The 24,617-nt window shown below is 38.3% G+C and overlaps 1 protein-coding gene across 2 annotated transcripts; it reads right to left on the bottom strand.

The window, feature by feature from the left end:
• Positions 1-3,593: 3,593 nt before the first annotated feature.
• znf800a (zinc finger protein 800a) lies at positions 3,594-22,963 on the bottom strand. 2 transcript variants are annotated; one of them, XM_053642114.1, is made up of 6 exons: positions 22,824-22,912; positions 12,166-12,294; positions 10,119-10,214; positions 9,856-9,999; positions 7,709-9,584; positions 3,594-5,919 (listed from the first exon to the last, which is right to left on the bottom strand). In XM_053642114.1, coding segments are annotated over exons 2-6 (2,235 nt in total). In that variant the 5' UTR covers positions 12,284-12,294; positions 22,824-22,912; the 3' UTR covers positions 3,594-5,918. The 2 variants fall into 2 exon arrangements, with proteins under 2 accessions (XP_053498089.1, XP_053498088.1); XM_053642113.1 differs by lacking the exon at positions 3,594-5,919 and having other exon boundaries at positions 7,419-9,584; positions 22,824-22,963.
• Between the last annotated feature and the right edge of the window lie 1,654 nt (positions 22,964-24,617).

The following is a 24,617-nucleotide window of genomic DNA, read 5'->3' as shown; positions in this document are numbered from 1 at the left end:
CCTTCGCGCGTTAATACTCTCCAATGTTAAAATGAGACTGCAAGCGCAGAAGCTTAGAGCTGCAGTTTGGTGCTCAGAGTGTAGCAGGTGCAATAAGCTTCATGTCGCATGGAGAAAATAATGTGCTTGCGCCATCTGGTGTTGATTCCTCGTGGAAGGTTCAAAAGCTTATACAAAGCACAGGTTCCCAGCCCTGATCTTGGAGAACCCCCTGCACTGCACATTTTAGTGTCCCTGCTCTAACGCACCCCCAAACAAATACTAATTACTTGAATCAATAACTGAGAAAATACTAGAATGTGCAGGACATGCTGTACTCCAGGATCAGGATTCAAGGTTTGTTGTTGTCTAGTGTCAGAATGAGCACATATCCCAACAGCCACATTGCAAAATCTAGTAGAAAGCCTTCCGAAAAGAGTGGAGGTTGTTATAACAGCAAATGAGGACTAAATCTGCAATGGAATGTTCAAAAAACACATAAGAGTGTGAGGGTCAGGTGTCCACAAATGTCTGGTCATATACTGTACACACTTTAAAATAAAGGTTCTTCAATGGTTCTTTATTGCACCATAGGTTCTGCAAAGAATCTTCTGGTCAAGAACCATTTTATTCATTGTATAGGGCTCTGGAGGTCCTTTAGAGATTATAATAAACTCTTTATGTTTCATTATGCAGTAGGTTCTTCAGAGCAGTGTATTGGGGCAGAGTATTGGTGCAGGGTATTGCTGTGGCTCAGGTGGTAGAGCGGGTTGTCCACTAATCGCAAAGTTAGAGGTTCGATTCCTGGCCCACATGACTCCACATGCTGAAGTGTCCATGGGCAAGACACTGAACCCCAAATTGCTCCTGATGGCAGACTAGTGCCTTCACACACACAGTGTGTGAGTGTGTGTGTGAATGGGTTAATGAGAAACAGTGTAAAGTGCTTTGTAAAACCGCTAAAAGGCACTATATAAGTGCAGACCATTTACCATTTAATTGGTTCTTCAAGGTATCTTCCTTTAACAGGTTAAAGTGATTTTTATAAGGTTCTTTGTGGGACTGGAAAAGGTTCTCCTGACACCACTCTTAAGAACTTTACTTTGGGTAATTAAAGCACTAAGGGTTTTTTAGAGAACTTATGATAAAATGGTTCCTTGTGGCACTGCTGCAAAGAACTATTTCTGGGTTCTTTAAAGTACCAGCAAATAGATGGTTTTCTAGAACTTGAAAGGTTCTTTAAAAAGTTTTTTTTTTTTTTTAACTTAACAGTTCTCCTATGGCATCAGGCTGAAAACCCCTATTTGAGTTTAATTATAACCTTTATTTTTAAGAGTGTGTAAAAGTCTTGCCAGATGGTTCTTTAAGATGCACTCTTAGAAAAATGGTACTGGATAGTTAATGTTCTGGCTTCCTAAATTGGTTATGAAAGGGAAACCTGTTGTAGGGTTAGAATCTTTAAGGGGTGTCACAGCAGGACAATCCAAAGATGGAACGCTTTTTGAAGTGTGCATCACAACGTAGTGATGGCCTACAAAATACAAGTGTTACAACCTTGATACATGATATTAACACCAATAAACATAGATACAAGAAACATACCATACATCTTTGTTAACAGCAATAATGGAATAATGTATAGGAGTACAATCTCGCTTACTGTCAGCAAGATTGATCATTAATGATTGCTGACTTTTGAAAGACCAGAGTATCTTAAAGCTTTCTACATACTGGCGGTGCTGCACTAGAAAGAGAAAGCAATTTGAAATTCTTGGGTGTGCATGTGTCTGACAACTTCACGTGGTCCTTCAACACCTCAGCCTTAGTGAAGAAGGCACAAGAGCACCTCTACTTCTTAAAAAGACTGAAGAGGGGGTAGTATGTGCACACCCACTCTTAACTGTTTGAACAGGTGTCACAGAGTGTCCTGACCTACAGCATCACGGTCTGTTATACTGTATATAACCGCTCCATCTCAGAGAGGAAAGCACTACAGCGAGTGGTGAAAACTGCCCAGTCCATTACTGAGTCATGTTTTCATGCTATTATAGACATATACACCATGAATATGGAAGGCACACAGCATCAGGAAGGATCCCTCTCACCCCTCTCCTGACTGTTTACACTCCTTGCATCTGGAAGCATCTGGGCAGAGTTAACCAGATTCATGAACAGCCACTTCCCACAGACCATTAGACTCTTCAGCATATCAGTCTGATAGCCACCTCACCTCGTTTCATTTCGTTTCATTTCATTTCATTTCATTACTATCACTGTACTCAGTCACTTTACAAGAGACATTTAATAATCCAAGCACAAGTCACTTTACATGTTCGGAATACTGCTCAGGACTAGCAGAGTTTACATTATCATTACTACTGTGCAGAAGTTTGGCTTTTCTGTAGTGTTTAATGTTTACTGTATTGTTTGTTTACCGTACTGTCTATTGTATAGTCTATACTCTGTATTTGTTGTATTGACTGATTTTGCACTGTTACTTTGTTACTTATTTTCGTGTCTGATGTGTCATGTTGTTCCATGATAATTGCAGCACTGTTAATCTGGGGGAAGTACATTTAGTTTGTACCTTTACAACTGTATGTGATGAGAGGTTTGACAATAAAGCCTACTTCACTTGACTTAATGAGTCACTAAAAAGAAACAGCATTACCTCAGAAGGTAACCCAAACAGGTCTATACAGCTGTAAATACAGTGAATATAAAAAGTATGCACACCCCTGTTAAAATTGCAATTACTTGTAATGTTAATAAAAAAATAAATAAAAAAATAAAAAATAAAAATTGAAACCAAGATAAATCATGTCAAATCTCTTTGCTTCTTGTGGATATAACAAAATTTACAGGAAAACAAATACAAGTGAAAAGTTTTAAGAAAATGAAAAGACATACAATCACCTGGTTGCATAAGTCTGCACACCCCTTAACTAATCCTTTGTTAAAGCACTTTTTCCTTGTAATTGAGCACCAAATTGAGATTACCAAATTAGTATATCTTTATTTGGCATGTAAAAGCTGCAGGTTTAACAGGGGTGTGTAGACTTTTTACATCCACTGTATAGACAATGCTTTCTCTCAGAAATTAATTTATTAATTCATCTTTAATCACTTCTGTAACCTGGTCAGGATCCAGATGGAGCTCATCCCAGGAACACTGGGAGAGAGGTGAAACCATACACCCTGGATGGAACATCGTCCATCACAGGGCACTGTGCGTGCGCGCGCGCGCACACACACACACACACACACACACACACACACACACACACACACACCTAGGGGCAATTTAATGTAGCCAATCCACCTATTGGCATGTTTTTGGGATGTGGGAAGAAACCAGAGAACCAGAAGGAACCCCATACAGACACTGGAAGAACATGCACAGAAACGCAGCACAGAAACGCAGCACAGTAACCCAAGCTCAGGACTGAACCCGGGACCTGGAGCTCTGAGGAGGCAATGCTATCCACTGCCCATGTACTTAATTTATCTATTTATTACATTTATATTTATACATTTATAAAACTGCAATAAAATATTTTTACAGGACAAAAATATAAAAATAATAATTAAATACAATATCAACAAAATGTGGTTTTAAAATCTTTATTTGAACAAAGTTATTTCTAGTGAAGCAGGGATAGGAATGCAAGTATAGTGTATTTATATATACAGTACAAGTCTTGCCAATTACCTTTTAACATGTTATACCTTATTTCAGAAATACAGTACATAATATCAAGCAGAAGCATTCGTTATGCACGCCAAGACAGATCTGTACTTCATTTCACCCATTACACTCGATCAAATAACTGTAATTAATCATTACATACTAATGTAGACAAAGGACATTTTTAGGTCTAGATATATTTTTTTTAAACTGTTTGCTAATAAGAGCAACATAATACAAAACAGATGCAGTAGTATCTAATTAACCTTTTCATCACAGTTCCAACTTCTTATTAGATATTATCAAACAGTCATACTCCTTTTAAAAAAACTTGTCTTAGCACAACCTGAGCAGCACTGACTCATTAAAGGGAAGCAGAAACATGAGCACAAACAGTAGTTACAATGCGAAAGCATTAGCAGCATTTTCATTTATTGTGGAATGGCAGATATGGATTAAAGCTGCACTGTCATTTTTCTTTAAACATAGGTTAAACTTTTTTTTACATTCTGACTGCTATCATTAATGTAGATTCTCTGAGAAAAAGTCTGTGAGTGTCCCTGTAATCAAGAACTAAAATCACATTTGCACCAAATGTATCCATTTTAGATAGAGGCGACCCTTCATGACCGTCAATCATTTTGCACATTCACATAAACATAGTGGTGCAAACCAAACATAGGGTCAAGACAAACTTATCACCTTATTCATTTTAAATTAGCTAATGCTTCTGAGGTCTGTGAATTTTCAGGGGTTAAGTTCACTTGGATTAACACAGTGCAAAGCAAAATAAACAGCTTCCAAAAACAAATGACTTTTTTTTTTTGTGATATTCTTTCCCATGTTATTTCTCAGTCAAACGGATTGGCTTCTTTCCCCAGGCACAATTTTATCTGCGTTCAGTCTAACCACTTCTAAGAAAATAGCTGCATGTTGCGCATGAATTCAATTGATTGGCTACTTATTATTTTCAAATATAATATGAGCTTTTTAACGTTACTCTACTTCTGCAAACGTAAGCCATGCAACACTGATTTGCCAGAGGAAAGGTTTGGGCATGTGTAAGGTTAGGGGGTGAGGCGCTCTTAAGTAATGTGCATACATGAGTTTGGAGTGAGGGCATAGAGAAAGGGTGGATTCCTCACCTATTTGTTTTAGCTTTTAACTAGCTATTTGCTAAGTAGAACTGCACAGTGCAGCTTTCATTTTTTAATTTTTGTTATGTAAGCAGTCTTACTTATATATGCAATATTAACATATTAAAAGGAGCTTAAGGAAAAAAAATTCATTCAAATATCTACCCAAAGTGTTTGCAGAGCATTTACAGTTAAGCAAGCTTTTACATCTGAGCAGTGTAAACTAAAAGCAAACCAAACAGTTACATGAAGAGACAAGTACATCACCTGTTCTAGTATTCAGTCACTGATCCATTTCAGCGAGAACAAGAAAAATATAGAAATGGACTTGAATGTACAATGTTTAGGGTTGTTTTTTTTTTACCAATTAGTTCATTAGGCAAATCTAATTAAAATGTTAAATAAGCTATATTTCTATGAAAGTCAGAAGGTTGACTAATCAGAAAATAAAATAAAATAAAATAAATGTACTGTTAAGCTACTTTAAAGCATCACCTCAACTCAAGTACCCCTGCGACAACTAGATTAGAAACAGCAGGTCAAATGAGTTATCTCCAACTATACAAGCAGAGTCATCTGATTTATATGAGCTATTTTCATTTGAGCAGAATTTCACTGCAACTCCACGTCAACGGGAACACACTGATATTTCCTTGGTGACTATGCTCTCTAGTTGGAATTCTATTGGTCTAGAGCAAAATTTGTGAGTTGTGATCAACAATGAAGATGTGTAATCATATGTAATCATATGTAACTAAGTAAAACTGTATTATGCACAAATATACTTCATTAAAAGTAAAGTGTCAAGAGACTACTAAAAAAAAAAAAAAGAAAAAAAAAAGATATCCTTCATGTAATTCAGTAACTGCAACTGGTTGAGAACAATCTATAACTTCTGTGTTAGAGGATAAGAAAGGTTTGGTCGCAGCGCCCTCTGCAGTACAAAAACAGAACATTCCGTGCAGGTTCCTTTCCTCATGATTTGCGTTGATCCTTCCTCTTAAAAGCCATTCTGTTTCAGGTAAAGCTTTCCGTTACTACGCTGCTGCTGCGTTTTTATTTACTGAAAATCTATACATTCCAGTGAGCATGTGTCATTTATATGGATGTGAATATCTACAGAAAGAAAAAAAGAGGGGGGGGGGAATCACTTCTTAAGTACAATATTCACAAAGCTTATAAAATATTACAAAAACTACACACAAATTATAAATGATGATGGAATTAAATGAACCAGTTCTTTTTTCTTCACATTTTCCTTATAAAATCTGTAACCCTATTTGTATATTAGGATGGTAATGGTGTTGTGTTGTCTGAGATGTGCGAGTTTAATCCATCGTAATATGACCAAGAAAACATCCAAAAACATGTAAATGTATATGGCAAATAAAATGATTCTGTTTTCCACACTCATACACACTGCAGTGTGTAACACTGGAAAATATGCATATCATTTGCATCTACTTCATAGAAGATGTAACACAGGTAATGCTAAATGAATTCATTTTAAAACATAATTAGGGCTCAAAATTACAATAAATATGCGATATATGAGCTTAGGAGAACCTTACATTTTCAAATGTGTATCATGTATAAAGAAAACTGCTTACTAACTAAACTACTTACTGATGGAAATCATGCAGTTCCATCTATATACTCTGGGTCTGTATTCTTACCGTCTTTCATTTTCTGCTCCATCGCCTATGCTAAATACACTATATGGTCTAAATATGTGGACACCTGACCATCACACTTCTATTGGTTCTTCCCCAAACTATTGGCACAAAGTTAGAAGTGCACAGTTGTACTGGATGTCTTTGTATGCTGTAGTATTACAATTTCCTGGCACTAAGGGGTTTAGTCCAAACATGCTTCAGAATGGCAATTCCCCTGTGCACAAAGAAAGGTACATGAAGACATGGTTTGAAAAGGTTGGAGTGGGAGAACTCGAGTGTCCTGCACAGAGCCCTGACCTCAACCCCACTGAACACCTTTGGGATGAACTGGTACGCCGACTGCACGGTAAACCTCCTCACCCAATATCAGTGTCTGACCTCATTAATGTTCTTGTGGCTGAATGAGCACAAATCCCCACATTCACACTCCAAAATATAGTGGGAAGCCATCGCAGAAATGTGGAGGCTGTTATAACAGCAAAGGGGTTATAGTCAGGTGTCCACATACTTTTGGTTATATGGTGTCTTTTAAAACCTGTACTATTATGTAGTGCTACTAGGATAAAGTGCAATTTGCAGCCCGTGTGAATAAATTAACTAAACTCAGTTCTTGTAACAACAACAACAAAAATAAATAAATAAATAAAAATTATTTTTAATTACACACATCTAAACTCCACCACCACAGTTCCAAAATCACACCTCTTCATTATGTATCACATTCTGACATGGGTATATGACAAGATATTCATGAGTAATTTCATTAATTTGAGGTGAAAGATTAAAATGGATCAAGAGTAAGAATAAAACCTTGGGGAAATGGCAATGGATGACAATGATGTTTGTAGGATTTTAAATTGATGGGTGTGTGATAACTGCATACTCAATATTTAAACCTCAATTAATAGCACTGATCCAATACTTTGGGACAAACGCATTTCAAAGCATAAAGATAATCTGAGGAAATGGGTGCAGTTCTGTTTATGTAAACCACGCACTGCAGTGCTTCCATGTGAAAGTTTCAAATAAAGTTTATTAGGTCTATTCCAAAATATATGTGCATAATTATTAGTCACAGAGTAAAATAATCATTATCGTTTTAGCCATTTTTGTTCAGCTCTAGCTCAAAGGGAATTTTATTCATATTAATGTTATTCATATTAATAGGCTGTAGAAAAAAAGCCAATTGTAGAGGGCACTCATTTGAATTATATAAAAGAGTGACTCACCATATCAGCGCCTTTGACCGAGTACTCCTTCCCTGTACTTTAGTGCCTCCAGTTGGGGTATTGACATTGGTCTTATGGCTTCGTCTGTGCGTCTCAAGAAAAACCTTCTTGGCAAATGCCCGACTGCACATATCACATCCATGCAGAGAAAAGTTCTTAGTAACCCTCACCTCTGTGCTAGACTCCTGGCTTCTAGTGATGGGAGGTCCTCTCGTGGGTTTGTGGCTCCGGGTAACATGCGGATTCTTTGGCTCTTGAGCTTTCTTCTCTTGTTTACATACTTTGGTGGACTGTGAATATTCCTGATCATGATTCGCAGTGTTAAGAGATGTGAGAGCAGAATTCTTTCGAGTGTTTGGGTAGACTGAGGACTCGCTTTTCTTTACACCTGGCGACCAGGAGGAGTTTTGCTGACTCATTTCGGATGGAGTTGCTTGGTCTGAAGTTGTTAGCGTACTGGATGATGGACCGTGGTGCTTTCCAGAGCTGTCCTCTTTTGAAGACACACTCTTCCCACTACTATTTAGCACTACCTCAGCTGGTTTCTTCACCGCACGACTCTCCAGGATCGGCATTATCTTGGCCAGGTAGCGAGAGGACTTCTTGTGAACCACAGTAATGTGACGGATGACGTCCCGCTTCCGCCGCGACTCGTATCTGCAGATAGGACACCCATAAAATTTGATGTAAATACTGTCATTACCATCCATGTGCAGCTCGGTGATGTGTTTGGTCAGGTTCTGACTGGAGCTGAACTGTCGCTTGCATAGCCAACAATACATCTGCTTGAAGTCAAAACTTAACGGGAGGTTTCCACTATCCTCTGTGACTTTAGGCTTTGATGCCACGCTCTTATCTGCATTAGCTAAAGAAGATGCACTGGAAGGAAGACCACCTTTTTCAGAGCAAATCTCCTTATTAGATTCAGTCTTCGTTTTGTTTTTTCTGGTGAAGAGAGCACGGCTGGCGGAGGAGCCTTTTTCCAATGTGTGAACCTTATGGACAATGCGCATATGCCTCCTCAACATGATTTGCGAGCTGTATTTCCTTCTACACAGCCTACACCGAGAGGTTGTAACACTGACCTCTTGCTGGTCTGGCTTTGGAAAGGGGCTTGGTTGTTTTGGAGTAACTGGTGAGCCCTCAAGCAAAAGTGGTTGGCCGGGTCGGGTGGCAATGTCAGGTGTAATGCAGTCTCGCTTCAATCCTCGGTGCACCTCATCAAAGTGCCGACGGACATTAGCCTTGGTAGCAAAGGACTTTTGGCAGACTGGGCAACTCTTGCCCGTGGCTGGAGGAGGATCTTCAGCATGCTTGGTCTTTACCATAGACAGCAAGCTGATGGGCACTGTGCGTGTTTCGGTGAACTTGCACAACTCCTCCAGCTTCTGTCGGTGCATCTTGCGGCAGTGACGGCGGATGCTGCTCCTCGAGCTGAAGTCCTTTCGACACAGGCAGCATGATATCCTTGTTTCCTTCATCTCAGGGGTAGCTTCCTCTTCATTTTCCACCCTCTTATCCTGTTCTGTGTTGCCCATTTCTTCAGATTTTTCATCTTCTCTATCTGGAGACTTGTCAGATGCCGTATCCATGTCGTCATCTGTGTCCTCTATGTCTTGCTGTTCAATCTTTTTTGGGGCTACAGAAGACTTGCGGCGATGTTGTTTCTGCGGTCCAGGGTCTGGCTGATCGGAATTAGTGGGCATGGTCACATTCTCATTCTCATAATTCTCGGCAGACAGGTGTTGGAACACAGCATTGGGGTTGGTCTCTATTGTCTCAAGCTGAATCACATGTTCCTGTTTGTCTCTTTGTGGATAGATTGCCTCAAGAAGTTCTTTGACAGCCTGGTTCTGCTTGTTTGGTTCAGAAGAATCTGTAGAGTAAAATCACCTTAAATGAGACGCTGTAAATTACTCTTAAAGCACAACTCAAGGCAGAGCAAATGGGATTTCATGGCATAAAAAAAAAAAAGTACCAAGTAAAAGAAGTGGAAATACCACACAGATTTAAAAGACGGTAGAAATTCTGTATAAAATGAGGTTTAACTGGGCCTGGCTACAGAAACAGGCTGTAAAAGAAATAGTTGGTATGTTATGGGAAGCTAATAGAGCTGACAGAGGTGTGGAATACAAGACAATACAGACCATCTTGCTCATGATGTCCAGAAAAGCAGTAGAACTCTTTGTGTGTGACCAGATTGGGTAGACCGCGGAAAAGACTTCGGCAAAGTCTGCACTCAAAGATGGTGTCAACTTCCTTCAACAACATGTGCCTGAGCTGGGTCGTACCTGCAAAATCATCAACACAGTAGAGGGGTTAACAGGAAGGTCTTCTGAGGATTTCTCTCATTTCAGATCAACTTGAGTCAGGAGAGAAAAAGAATGAAAAACTGTTAATATTGATGTACCTGAGCGAAAGCACTCAATTATTTGTTGGATTCCTGACTTAGAAGTCTGGAGCTGCTGCTGAAGTAGAGGAGGGTCTCCTGGCTCAATAATATGCACTAGAAAAGAGCCAAAGAGTAATGGTATTATATAAAGCTTTATATCAAGGGCCAGGTTTGCAGATCGAAACTTTCATAACATATAAAAACATGTGTTCAATTATCTTTTTTCCCCACTGGGCTCAAAATACAGATACCAATAATACCAAAGAAACCTATTAATTATTGGGCTCTTTGCCAAGATGCCATAAGTGTGGTTTGACAGTGCTGAACATAATAAATTAAAACATTAAAATAAATGTAAAATTACCAGAACCTAGATTTGGTCTGACCAAGATTTGGGTTGGCCTATAAAATCAGCTAATACTAATGTTCCATGACTAACTTTCATTGGTGGAAATCACAACAACAAAGCACCAATAATGTCTCTTTAAATGTTATGTAAAGGGCTCACGAGAGGCACAACAGAAAAGTGTTGCTTTATCATTGGGAGATCTCAAGTTCTAATCCTGAAGTTTCCACATCCATCCGTGGCCAGGAGCCTTTCTGGCTGAGAGGGAAGGCATACTCTCTGGCCCCTGTCAGTCAGGGCAACACTAGCCAACTGTGGGTGTCTGTGAGCGCATGTATGAAGAAGAGAGCGGATAGTGTTTTCTTCCGAGTATGTTATTGTGCCCTGTGACACAGCATAATCAGTACTTCTAAAAGATGCGTCTGGTTGAATTCAAGTGCATCTTCCCCACTTGCTATCTATCTACGATAAGGGAGAGCTATCTGATTCAAATTGGAAAGGAAAAGAGAGGAAGATTTAGATGGGGAAAAAGCACGCTAATGAATGCCATGCGATTTTAAACCAACAAACGTGCTGTATGGTGGTGTGTGTGAACATAATTTATTTTCAAGATGCCATTATGTTCTCTTTATGGATTGTTGAGATTTGAGCTTAAGATCTCTGAATGACAGGATCAAACCTTCACCACATTTCTATCCAGCAGAGTCCAGCATTATTAAGGTTAATGGTATTTATTTTGTTTAAAGTTAGAACTACATGTATTTAAAAGTATCCTGTTTTTAACAGGTCCTACTAGCCATTAAATTAAGTGGTGAATCACATATTTCCATGGATTCATCACAGACATCTAAGACACAGAACTTCACATACTAGTGAAATGCTACTAGATAAAACAAGAATTAAATGAAAAAATATATTATATATATATACACATACACAAATTATATATATATATATATATATATATATATATATATATATATATATATATATATATATATATATATATGAGTTTTAAAGAACAATACGGTGATAACCTACTATCATCACCACCTGCACGCCTTTATAGAGACACCCCATTTCATTATGGAATTACACTTATAATTCTCTTAGAAATACTGATACGTAGGGCAGCCTTCACATGGTGAAATAGATATTTTGTATTATATATATGAAAATCTGAAATCTACAGGTTTTCCTAAATTATGTTTCTCTTTGGTATGCAGCTCAATAACAAGTATAGCATTTTAAAGTCTGATTACATCTGAAAGTGATGAGGGAAAAACTGTATTTTAAAAATTATTTTCTGAGTCCACTGAAAACACCAACACACTGATTGTCTAAAAGCATATTTTTATTTAATTTGCATTTAATTTAATATGCAATTAAATGCTATTTAGAAATCCCATCCATCCAGTAGTTTTTAACAACAACAACAACAACAACTTCTTTCTATTTTAAATGGGCAAATAAACTCTATAGATTGTTCAAATTCATTACATTTACATTCTGAACTAGATTTGGAGTCCTCAATTACACTGCTGTCATCTATATTTTCTCTCTTATCTTAACCTGCTTTAATATTTGTTAATATAATTTGCTGATATTAAGCAAACCACATGCCTTTTTTACATTTATATCCTAGTCTATGTAAGATACATATTATCATAATGTTATGCACACACTAAATGAACTGTATTAATAGTAGAGTGTGAGTACCTTGTGGTTGGTCACAGCCCTCTTGTTGTGGAGCCGGCTGGCAACTGCAGTGCCACAGTGTTTCAGTCTGACAGCACTTGTCATTGTTTGGGGTCACTTCAGTGCCAGTTTCCTCCATCTTGCAGACCTCTAAAAACATACACCCATCTGTTAATTGCTACTGTATTTGACAATTAAATCACTCACAGTAATTTTGACAAAAGGAGAATGAATAATTTATATAGTGTTTACTGTAAGAGAGGCAGCACTAGAGGGAGACAATTTAAGGCATTTGCAGAGGAAATTAAACTTAGGTTCAAACACAGTTCTTAGTTTATTATACCAGTCACAGGTAAATAACAACTTCCAAATAACACCAAACCTTTTAGTTTTTTCATAGGATGCTGCTAGTGTAATCATCAATATTAAAGTTAAAATGATTGATGGTGACAATCATGCTAATTCTGCACAACCTAGCCATTAAATGCATCCATCCCTTCTCTCCAATCCCACATCCTCTATACACATTAACAGATACAGTCCAATGGCATTATTATGTAGCATCATAATCCAGAAAGTGCTGGTGAAGGAAGGAATGTCATTTGGGTATCTGGAGTGCCAGTTTTTCCCCCATGCTTTAAATTAATTATAACAATGTATTACAGTCTCAATTTATTGGGCATTACATTAAAATTGATGTCTGAAATCGAAAATTGCTGTGAGCCTACTGTTGCTAGGCAATAAGACAGCAAATTCAGAGAACAGTAGGCATATGAAGTATGCAGAATGTAACTTAGATAGTTTCAGCAATAACATGTTGTACACAAAAAGACTTGGGAGATATTTATGACTTGTACAAGGCAGTACAAGTACAAGGGTTCATGAACTTTTTTGCAGTTTCTATAATTAGATGTGTGAAGGTTATTGGTGCTAGATTTGGCTTTGCTGTCAAAGTATTTGACTGTTACTGATGTTTTGGTGCAGTTTTGCTTGAACTCAGCAGTCTATCTGGACATATCTCCTTAGTGTTACTGATTTACATAACAGAACCTGGCATGTTGATTCAGCTGTCTGTAACGTAAGAATATGGATCAAAGTGTCTTGTTTATATTAAATTTGATGGCTGCTTCATGGTCAGGAACTGGTGGCATGATGTTGGAGTCGGTAATGCCACACCCTAAGGTTTGGTGGTTTGCAGCCACTGTCTGTACCTACATTTGTTCCATGAAAGCAGCTACACACCTGAATATCAGATCAATTAACTCTTTCTAAAATTTGTAGAATTAGTTGGATGTGCAACTGCCAAGAGGGTCTGCTCTGTAGCCTGGAGCAATAACAATACACACAATTCTAATTCAATACAATACATTTTCAATACAGCAAAAATAAGCATTGCCTCAATAATTGAAAATATAATAATGACACAGTGTTTGTATTATCCATTCAGACTTTCGGGCACTGGAAAAGGGAGTCACAATTGTCTTCTTTTCTACATCTTGGTGTTGGAAACAAATTCAATGTCGTGCCCAAGCTTTTCTCATTTGATGTTTTAAAACTAGCCCAAATTGGCATAAAAACCACAAACTTGCGAACATTGCGATTCCCAAAGGTTTGTCGACACCTGACCATCAGACCATCACACCCATACGTGACATATTATAATAGTGGTATATATATATATATATTATAATAATGGGGGCTATGAAATGGGGTGTTCAAAAAGCACGTGTGTGTGTGATGGTCAGGTGTTCACAAACCTTTGGACATATAATGTGTGTGTGTACATACATAATATAATATAATATAATATATATATATATATATATATATATATATATATATATATATATATATATATATATATATATATATATCCTGAAATCTAATATATATATTACAGTGAGTTTCTGAATCACACTAAAGGCTAACACCCGACACATATCTGAATCAAGCGCAGCCAAGCATTTACCAAGCATTTCAGCACTGTGAGATGTGAGCCCATGTGCACTGTACAGTGATTGTCACTATACTATGGGTTTGTTGTGAATTGTAGATAGTGTGAAAATGTTGAGTAGTAATGGACTATCGACTGACTCAGTATTATTTTTTATATGTTCATGCAGGCCGGATAAAACGATGCAGTGGCCATATTTGGCCCACAGACATTTTGCTTGACGCATGTGGCCTAGATCATAGAATATGAAGCCATTAAGGGTTTTTTTGTTCATGTTTTTTAATAGTTTTTATTTGGAAGATACACCTTGTGAAGTGTAGTTTGATTTGAAGAACTACATATGTGAACTATAAAAAACATAATGAACAAAAAACCCTTGATTGCTTCATAGTGTTTGTACAACACTCAGTACTTGAGTACCTGATGTCACACAGTATATATCGCACAAACAACTGCACACTTTATTCAAAATACAGTCGTGCTGTTTCTGCCACCGAACCTTGTATCCCTTATATCATATTTTTTTCTCTTTCCTACCTGTACAGAAGTAAATTCTGGTTTATGTAAATTCTATTTGTATATAATGGACAGTCGAAAAAAGCTTTTCACTACATGTCATACTGTGTATGTTTGTGTATGTGACCAATAAAATTAGAATTTAAATTTGATATAAGTGCACTTGAAGGCAAGATAATGTAACTACTGTACATTTTAAACTGGAATGGAAAATCAAGGAAAAAAAAACAAGAAGAAACTAGCAAATAAGAGGCTAAATTCAGATTAATGAAACAGGGGCTGAGCCCAGAATTTTCTCCATTAAAAACCTTTTAAAAACTTACTTCCAAATAGACTATTTCCATACATAAATTACTAATTAACTATGTTTAAAACCCATTTTTGCTCAAAAATAATAAATATTTAAAATATACCTCATTTATACTTTCTTCCCGTCTTATTTTTTTTAAGTTATTTCGTTTTGTGCTCATTAGTTCTGGCATTAAGGCCCTTTCTCACTGAGCGTGATGCGATAAAGCGAAGCGAATCGCCAATGAACGGTGCTTTCACACCGAATGCAAAATCTGATCACCTTCGGCTAATTCCCGCCTGCACGATAGGTGGCGCTGTCCGAGAATGCATTTTATGCCTGCACACTAGGTGACGCAACCCACTATACAGCTGATCAGCCTATCATCTTTGACCACTGAGAAGAAGAATCACTTAAATGTTGGCGTATAGCACCACAACACAAACTGTTAAGAAGCACAGAAAAAGATAGAAAAGGGATTTGAAAATGGATTTCACTGTGACTTATCAAAACGTTCTCTGTTCGCAGACACCAATGATAACAAGATCTCAACATCCATTCTCCAAATACTTTCATCCATTCCGAATACTTTTCTTCTGTGTTTACACTGGTTTTCAAAACAGCTCTCTGTGCTATAGCGCCACCAATCTTGCCCTTTTGTGATCCGTGATCTAAAGCTCAAATCTACTTGGACAGCCCATTTAATCGTGGAGCGACGGGGGGAAAAAATGGACACGCCAATCGGGAAAAAAAATCTCGCTTTGTCGCGCCGCAATTAATTGCGGCCGGTGTGAATAGCTCCATAGGGATCTATTGTTTCGATTTAAGAGCGGCATCGCATCGTACATTCACGTAGCTTAATCGCGCTGAGTGTGAAAGGCCCTTAACCCGAGTGTAATCCATCAGTGGCTTCGTCAAACATGTTGGCTTGGCTCTGAGAGGTTCATTACGTGCTTTTCAAAGGCAGTAAGAGAGAGACTGTAAGGGAGGATGACATGTCCACCAGGAAAATTAGCCAGGTTTCTCAGCACAATAAACTTAGTTTTAAGTTCGATATTTGCTGGATATTCACTTTCCCCTGCTCTTGTTCTATAGAGGCAACAGTCTTACAGATATCAATACCATTATTAGTTTTAATAATATTCAATTATTATATACAGACATAAAACATTTACTCAAAAATGCCAAAATGCCTATATTAGAGCTGCATATTTATACCTGAGAATGTTCTGACATGGTATCACAGCACAAGCTTTCTAAGGGACCGTGTGGCAATTCCACCCGAGTTAAAACGTCGACAGGCCCGGCTCTTGCCAGCTAAAGAAGGTGAGCAGACTGAAGCCACCCCGTGAGTGTAGAATGTGCCGTTGCTTTCAGTCAGTAAAAACATAGAAAAATACTACAATTTTCTGCCATTACTTTGTGATTGCTTGGGGCAGTCTACAGCTCTTCCTCAAATTTCTCAACCAATACACAAATCGTAAAAAAATGAAAGATTAATGTTGTCTTTGCCCAAGTTACTGCCTAAGAATTTTACATTCTAAATGCTGTAGCAGGCTCACAATGAGTTGCCTGACCTATTAAAATAATTGAATACTGTATTTGTATATTAGCAAAATCTCACCTGTTGTACATCAGTCTGGCCTACTACAACTTTTGGAATGTGGAAAAAAACAATTAGGTGAATTATATCTCTAAAACATTTAGGTGAGGTGCATCTCATTGTGGGCCTCCTACAGCCTTTAGAATGTAAAATTGTGTGTTTTTAAATGACTTTTGTATGTGAAAACATATGTCATTTTAATTAATGGGTGGACAACTTTGACGTTTTAACTCAGTGGGCGGAATTGCCAGACGGTCCCTTCGGTAACTTGCAGAACATTCTCTAATACGCGTTGGTATTTTTGAGTAAATGTTTTATGTCTGTATATAATAACTGAATATTATTAAAACTAATGGTGGTATTGATATCTGTAAGACTGTCACCTCTATAGAACAGTGGAGAGGAAAGTGAATATCCAGCGAATATTGAATCTAAAACTAAATTTATCACCGGTGAAAAACCTGCTTAATTTTCCTGGTGGACAAGTCATCCTTCCTTACTGCCTTATTACTACTCTTATTGCCTTTGAAAAGCACGTAATGAACTTCTTGGAGCTAAGCCAACATGTTTGACGAAGGCACTGATGGATTACGATCAGGTTATGCGAGCATGCCACAAAACGAAATAAATCAAACTCAAAAAGTAAAACAGGAAGAAAGAATAAATGAGGCATATTTTAAATATTTTGCATTTTTGAGCAAAAATGGGTTTTAAACATAGTTAATTAGCAATTTAATTTTCAATTTTGAAACCAAAAATGACTCAACATGCATGCACCATTAGGGGTGTGAATCTTTGGGTTGACAGCGAATCAATTCAATTCACTGGTTTTCAATCAGATTCAGAAGTGATTTTTAGAAAATTCAGAACGATTCAATTCGATTCGATTCACTTAACAACGATTTCATTCAGCAATTCAATTCAGTAACTTTTTAAAATTTATTATTCACAGTATTTAACTTCAAATGTATCTCAAGCAAGAAGAAGAATTACAAACTACTCAATACTGCTAATTGCACCAAGTTTTTATTGCAGGAAAAGTAAACTGCCTACATCTCCTGAACATATAGGCAAGCAGGAATACAAAGTGCAATTAAAAAAAAACTTTTTTATTGGATTAGATCCGCTACGTACTGGTTGTTGTAGCACGCATGCACCAACGGCAGACACAGTATGTCGCAAAGTTATTCAACTACGATTATGGTTAGGTTTAGAACATCCAGTACGTAGTGGATCTAATCCAACATGTCATCGTGCTACAGGCTGCAGTGAAGACACACTCAAATCAACTGTCAGGAATTCACAAAAGTGCATTTAAAACAGCTTGCGCATGTCCTACAGGGGCACATATCCATGCATATAAACCTGGCAATGGATGCCGTTATAGCTTGAGCTCGAGTGGAGTTTTCGAGAAGATTCAGACCAAATATGTTAGGCAGATTAGACCTTACCATATCCGAACCTGAATTAGCAACTGCAGCATTTGCTTCTCCAGATATCTGGCTTAATACCATGGCGACTGCGCCAATGATTGCTGAGATTTGTCTTATTCCTGAAGTACTAAACTCGAATTTACAGCGTCTGCAAACTGCGACTCACTTGTCTAGTTTTCCATCTCTTTTGTGAATACCGAAGTGTTCCCAAATATTCGATTTCATATTAGCTGGTGCCTTGCGGATTTTGGGCTAACTGTTGGGACTGCCTCCATAGTAACACTCCGCCCGCGCAACTCTCTCAACCGTCTCTTTAGCTAATAAACTGGCTGGAGTCTGAAAGTAATGATGCAATACACTGCACCTGCCATTCGCATCATTTTGCTAACCTAGAGTAATAATTTGTTTACATATTGTAACCTACATAACAATCACAAAGCATTAGATTTTGAGCTGTTTAAATCGATAATTGACCGATGTTAATGATTATTGAATCAAAAATCATACTTCAAGATCGATGCATATGGATCGGCAGGATTAGTAATCGATGCATCGAGGAAGCGAGTGAATCGTAACAACCCTAGCGTATATCCACCCCCCCCCACCCCGAATGCACAGACCAGGTTACACTGTAATGAAATAATTATTAAGAGATGGAAGTGTTCCTCCACATGATCACAACTGTACTCCAATTCATTAAAGTTTCTGCCTTCAAATGTTGTTTATGGAGCTACTAGACATAGTTGTGTCTAGTAGTGGTGTGTAGTTCTTTGAAATAAAGTCAAACTAGTATGCACATAAATGTTTATTAATAACTTAATTACATTTATGATTAATTACACTGTCTAGATTTGGGAAAGAGATATTTTTGACTAAACTAAATTGAACATTTCCTTTGGACCTCAGCCACTGCATCTTGGCTCCCCCACTTCATTGTAGTGAGCCACATGTCTCCCGGTGTTCTATCCAAAAGCACACAAACATGAGATTAGGTCTAACATGGTGGTAACACCAACATTAGTTGTAGACCATTCACCATTGGCCCTGCTGTAATGAGTACACATTTCCCCTAAAAACAGAATGATTAATTAATTTGCTGTACAGAGCACCAGTGATCTCTTACATTAATGACTAACCCTCTTTTTCAACAAAAGGATCAGAATAATAAAATGTATTACAGTCGTTATTTCTCATTCAAATCATTCAAATCTCTGAGCCACCGATTCAGTAAAATTCAACATAAAAATATATTTAAATAATATATTATAATATATATTATAATATAATAATCACCCTATGTTCTTCCAAAAGCCACAGGTAATTTGTGACCCCAGTATTACATGGTTCTATTTGCCATTTTGGTCATGTAGGTTCAGCATGTAAGCTTTGACATGTTCCTTTTAGTTTAGTTTAATCTAATTTAAAAGGAAACATATTGTAACTGTGACCAATCAAAGTGCACCTTCGTAATTTATGACACCTGAAACATCTTTCCAGAAAGCACTTTTGAAGTGTAGGCCCTATTGACCTGTAAATGCCATGAACACTTCCTTACAGTCAAGACATCACTGACTGTCAATATCTCACAACAACTGTTCACCCAGACAGAACCTTAAAATACTATGGTCACAAACTGCTAAGCTCATCAGATCAGTAAGTCATTTTCAGACTAATATCAAGAAAACTCACGTAACCACAAGACAAAAGTGATATGCAGTAAATCATCTTCAAGCTGGTGAGTTGTTCGAGTCTTTTAAAATGTAATGGATTTTAAAAGCATCCACCAAATTAATCATTATACTGTAAATGTAAAAATAAATTGAATTTTCATTTGTCAGTTATTAATAAAGAAATCTTTTATAATCAGAATAACATCAGGCCAAATCAATGAGCCAGTGAGAAGAGTCTTTCTGGACAACACACACACACACACACACACACACACCAATGCATCTCTATGTCTCCAAATATACGCTGACGTGCTTGCTCACACACACTGGCCTATTAACAGCGTGGATATGGAACCATACGGGCCCTCCACAAAACCTAATCAGTCATATTCATAAATCTAACAGGTTCTGAAATAGCAGGTGCATGCCATAGAGTTGGTGGTGTGTGGTTACTGTGCACTGAAGGCTCTTCTAAAGAACTGGAAAGCTTATTTTTCCTTTTCTTTATTTACCTGCGAGGAGAAAGCTTTAGCTGGCGGAGGCCTTTTTGTCCCTTTTTTCTAGCAATTGACCGGCTGCTAATGTTATGCTAAAACGTCAATGGAAGCAACCCAAGAGTAACACACAAGCACACCAATACACCCCTATTCCAGCAGATGTAAAATCCAAGCATAGCATAAATGATCAACTGGTCATAAATACCTAGACCTTGAAAGTAACTATATTTAAGAACAAAAAACTATTGTGTTCCATTTTCTTTAAGAAAAGATATGCTTCCTCTCCTGACTGTGACCCTGCCTAGCATCCCCCCAGCCATCCAAACACCTGTCCATCAACAAATATGTGAGTTCTCAGGTCTGTGGTTAAAACTCTGAAGCCCCTGACGTAGAAGGTCTAAAGCAAGGACCTTGTTATGACTCTTATTGTGACTCATCTTTTTATGTTTAAAGACACTAAAACCCATTCAGAACAGGATATTCCACAGTAACTCTGGAAAAAGCAAAGCTGATCACCCTTATCACAATTGAACATGAAACTTCTGTTTCACAACAAAGAAAAAGTTGTGTTTAAAACGCAAAACCTTATTAGTGATGAGGATATGTGCCAAGCTGCCCTCTACTGCATACTTAACAATATTACAGTAAGCAATGCAATAAACAATGTTCAAAGTAAACTAAAATACTAAACAGATTTCTAAATAAATAAATAAATAAAATTTAAAAAACACACATGTTGGCTACATACATAAGTGTCATTATAACGAGCAGATAAAAACTGCATATCCAGCTGAATTCAAATGGATGCACCTGCACTGTCTTTAATCCCTAATATTACAAGAGTCAACTTGATGAGAAATAGGCTATTCAAGATCATCATGTAGTGATCTGAGCCTTGAAATAATCTCAAGAAAACACGTGTAACAACTTCAATAGGCACTTATTTAACTTGACGAGGTCCATCGCAGTGTGTGAGTGGGTGGCTGCTTTATAAAATACAGCCTACACCATTGTCTAAGCTCTTATAGAAGACACTGACAACGGCAAGCTGAAGCCATGTCCTGCGCCCGAAACAGCCCATATGCCCAAACCCGACTACTTCTAGACTAAATTGTGTGTCAAAATAGCACGCTAGCATGGAGGCAAAGTATTCACAACGCTCACATCAGTAAGTGTTTGGAAGAATTCGCACCCGCTCGAGTCACATGACCGGAAAATCATTTAAAATGATAGACCCGCGACCGGCTGCCTGGATATAACACAGTCGTAATTGATTAAACGAGACTGGAAGATCTAAATAGGCTCATCGATGAGGCTCTCCACCTACCACCAGACATAAACTTTCAGTCTAAACCATGCCATGTCTGTTCCGTCTTTGTCAAAAATGTCAACTAGGCTACAATCATGCCGAATACAGCGATTACAACGTGAAAAGGCTGCGCCGCGAATCTGTTAGTAGTCGGACGAATCTGACAAGTTCATAAGTGTAATGTTGACTGATGTCGCCGAGGAGCCGTGGGGCATATCCATGGCTTAAAAAAAAATGCTCAAAAGTGCGTTTGGGCGTCGGAGTAAGAGAGTTTCCCAGTTGTGTGTGCCAACGGCTAGCGACGCCTACGCCGCGGATGACCATGTGCGGGTTTGTGTGGTAACGCATGAAGCCCCGACAACTTCCACATCGCCAACTCCACGAGCGTGTAGCTACACAATAAACACGCGGCAAAGACAACACCACGTTCCGCTCCGCGTAGGAGGAATCGCGTGTAGCCTGCGTTTCCGCATTAGACAGGTTGTTCGGCTATATCGCCGAGGCTAAAACCTCCCGGGTAAGGTGGTGTGCACAATTTGCCTCGATGGCCGTTCTGCGCAACACAGGAGCCATCGAGGCGCAGGCACGAAACACAACCCCGAGTTAGCAACTTTTTTTTTCGTCGCCCGCTGCACGAGATTTCGTGTACAACAGTTAACGTTCCCAGACAGCGCTTCATCCGATCAATCTGTTCGCACTGATCTAGCCTACTACGGCCCAAATCTGCCCTGTTCCAGGCCACGACGTGAGCCAGATTATCTTTGATCAAGGGAGAGTCCATCTTTTTCAGAATGGTGTACAGAGGACTGAGAAGCCTACACGCTGAAGAGTTGACGCTTCCCAGCGAGTGCAGCGTAAAGGCGGGCTGAACTGACGAGCCGATACAAAAGACCGAACACACCATCCATCCATCAACCTGCGCGGTTTCCAGCTATTTTCGCGTGTCTGCGCGATTTAAAACGAAACACACCGGGGCGGAGTGTGTTCTAATGTAGGACACGTCTGTTTGTGCAAGTGCTGCGCGTTTGCGGTGCTGTGCCACATCTTCCCTGAAGAAGCTTTGGCGCACAGGTCTGGTGACCCTTCCGGCTTTACGCGTCCTTCTCGGCGTATTTATTTCGACGCGAGGCCCTGTAATACGCTCTACATATATTTCTAGCTCGAATCCGCCTAGAGATATCATTAGGACGCTTGAAATTGAACCGGGGAGTTATCGTGAGCTTCGGGAATAAGTGCGTTTTCCCCCGGCCGCACAGCCAGCACGCTCGGTGACGCCATTTTTTTCTGCTCAGAGCAGCCACGCTCGGTGAGGAAGCGAAGCCACTCGGGTCCGCTACGCGATGTCGGGCCCAAAGTAGAAAACCGGCGGTTAAAATGATTGTATAATGTGTCGCTGGATGGCTCTTACCTATCTTAAAAGGCTCTACCTAGCCTTGGCCTTCGCGAGGTACAACTTTGGAGTTCCGGCGGAGGATTTAGGCGAGTGGATGTGGAGACGGCTGCTGTGGCTGTATGGCTGCTCTCTCTCCGGCGCTGTCTTTGTGCACTGACCGGACTCCTCCAAACGAGGCGGCTGTTGCGCAAAGGCGCAGTTTGAACGCTCGCGACCGCGCAAACGTGAGCGTGTGCTCAGTTGCCGTTTTGGAAGGACTTACAGCCGAGTCCCCCAATCACTTCAATTCAATATTTTTGTCGTTTCAAACGCGCGTTTATTTACTACATTTGCTCCCATTCCAGAAAGCCAAGTAAACTCTTCCAGGAGTTTGGAGTTTAACACAGAAAACACCTTAAACTTGGTCATAAATAATACGTAAAACTGCAAAGTTTAATCACTTTCATCAATAAACTAGTCTGGATTCGAGCTAATTAATTTCGCTTATAGTTGTACAACTTTTTTTTATTGCAGTTTATGAGTGAAATTTTGTTGATTAGCCTAGCAATTGTTGTTGATTAAGATTAGCCTAGGTGTGTGTGTGTGTATATATATATATATATATATATATATATATATATATATATATATATATATATATATATATATATATAAAACCCTCAGATAGTTATTGGACTGTATAATAGTCTCCACCTAGCACCTGACATTAGCTTACTTTTGAGTCCTGTTCTTAAAGACAATCTGTCAAAAAAGTTTAAATCTAAAAATGATGTGTGTATGTATATGTATATATATATATATATATTAGTGTATAATATAAAACCTTGAAGTGTATGATAGTCTATCCTTCTAGCAACTGACATTAGCTTACTTCTGAGTCGTGTTCTTAAAGACAATCTTAAGTCTGTCAAAAAAGACTCAAACTTAAAATGATGCAGAATAAAGCAATAACATCAAATCCTCAGAGACAAAACTGCTACTTCGAGCTAATTAATTTCGCTTATAGTTGTACATCTTTTATTATTGAACTTTATGAGTGAAATTTTTTGACTAGCCTAGCAATTATTGTTGATTAGCCTGTAGCAATTACGAGTATATATATATATATATATATATATATATATATATATATATATATATATATATATTATGAAACCTTGGACTGTATAATAGTCTTCACCTAGCACCTGACATTAGCTTACTTCTGAGTCCTGTTCTTAAAGACAATCTGTCAAAAATGATTAAAACTAAAAATGATGCCGAATAAAGCAATAACGTCAAATCCTCATAGACAAAACTGCTACTGTATATATAACTATGTAAAGTTAGAAAAGTTAGTGAGTTTAAGACGAGCGAATGTTGCCGAGTAGATACACCGCTTATCCATTGCTTAAGAGTGTTTCTTTTAACAGTTGTATTGTACAGTAAACTGCAGGTGAAACAGTCCGCCCGCTGAACATCAGCATTTAGCTTGTACCATTAAACTTGAGTGTTATTTTAGAAAAGCTCGACTTTGCATATTACGCATTATGAGACTTGGGTGTAATGATAGATATCAATCTGATTAGAATATTAGAATCTGATTAGAACAATATGATTAGAAATGGCTTCTAGAACATTGATGAGCCCTTATCTCAGCTACACTTGTAGCCAAAAATTGAAATGCTGCATGATATGGCTGGTTTAGACACCATAGCTAATTAACAAATATGCCATGTTGTGGAGTGTCCTTGTTTAAGTAGGAATTTATATGTCCTCAAACACTTATTAACTGTAATTGCACTCATCACTAGACCACTTTAAGATATG

The sequence above is a fragment of the Ictalurus furcatus genome, chromosome 14 (assembly GCF_023375685.1).
Source record: "Ictalurus furcatus strain D&B chromosome 14, Billie_1.0, whole genome shotgun sequence".
Lineage (NCBI taxonomy): Eukaryota > Metazoa > Chordata > Actinopteri > Siluriformes > Ictaluridae > Ictalurus > Ictalurus furcatus.
This window is presented reverse-complemented; position numbering and strand designations above follow the sequence as displayed.

What these genes read in the sequence shown, in the direction of transcription:
- znf800a (XM_053642113.1), bottom strand. Translation starts at nt 12,283, where the DNA reads ATGGAGGAAACTGGCACTGAAGTGACCCCAAACAATGACAAGTGCTGT. An exon ending in GGGCTGTGACCAACCACAAG is followed by an intron (nt 10,215 to 12,165) that starts GTACTCACACTC and finishes GCTCTTTTCTAG; the next exon opens with TGCATATTATTGAGCCAGGA. An exon ending in TGGACATCATGAGCAAGATG is followed by an intron (nt 9,585 to 9,855) that starts GTCTGTATTGTC and finishes TTTACTCTACAG; the next exon opens with ATTCTTCTGAACCAAACAAG.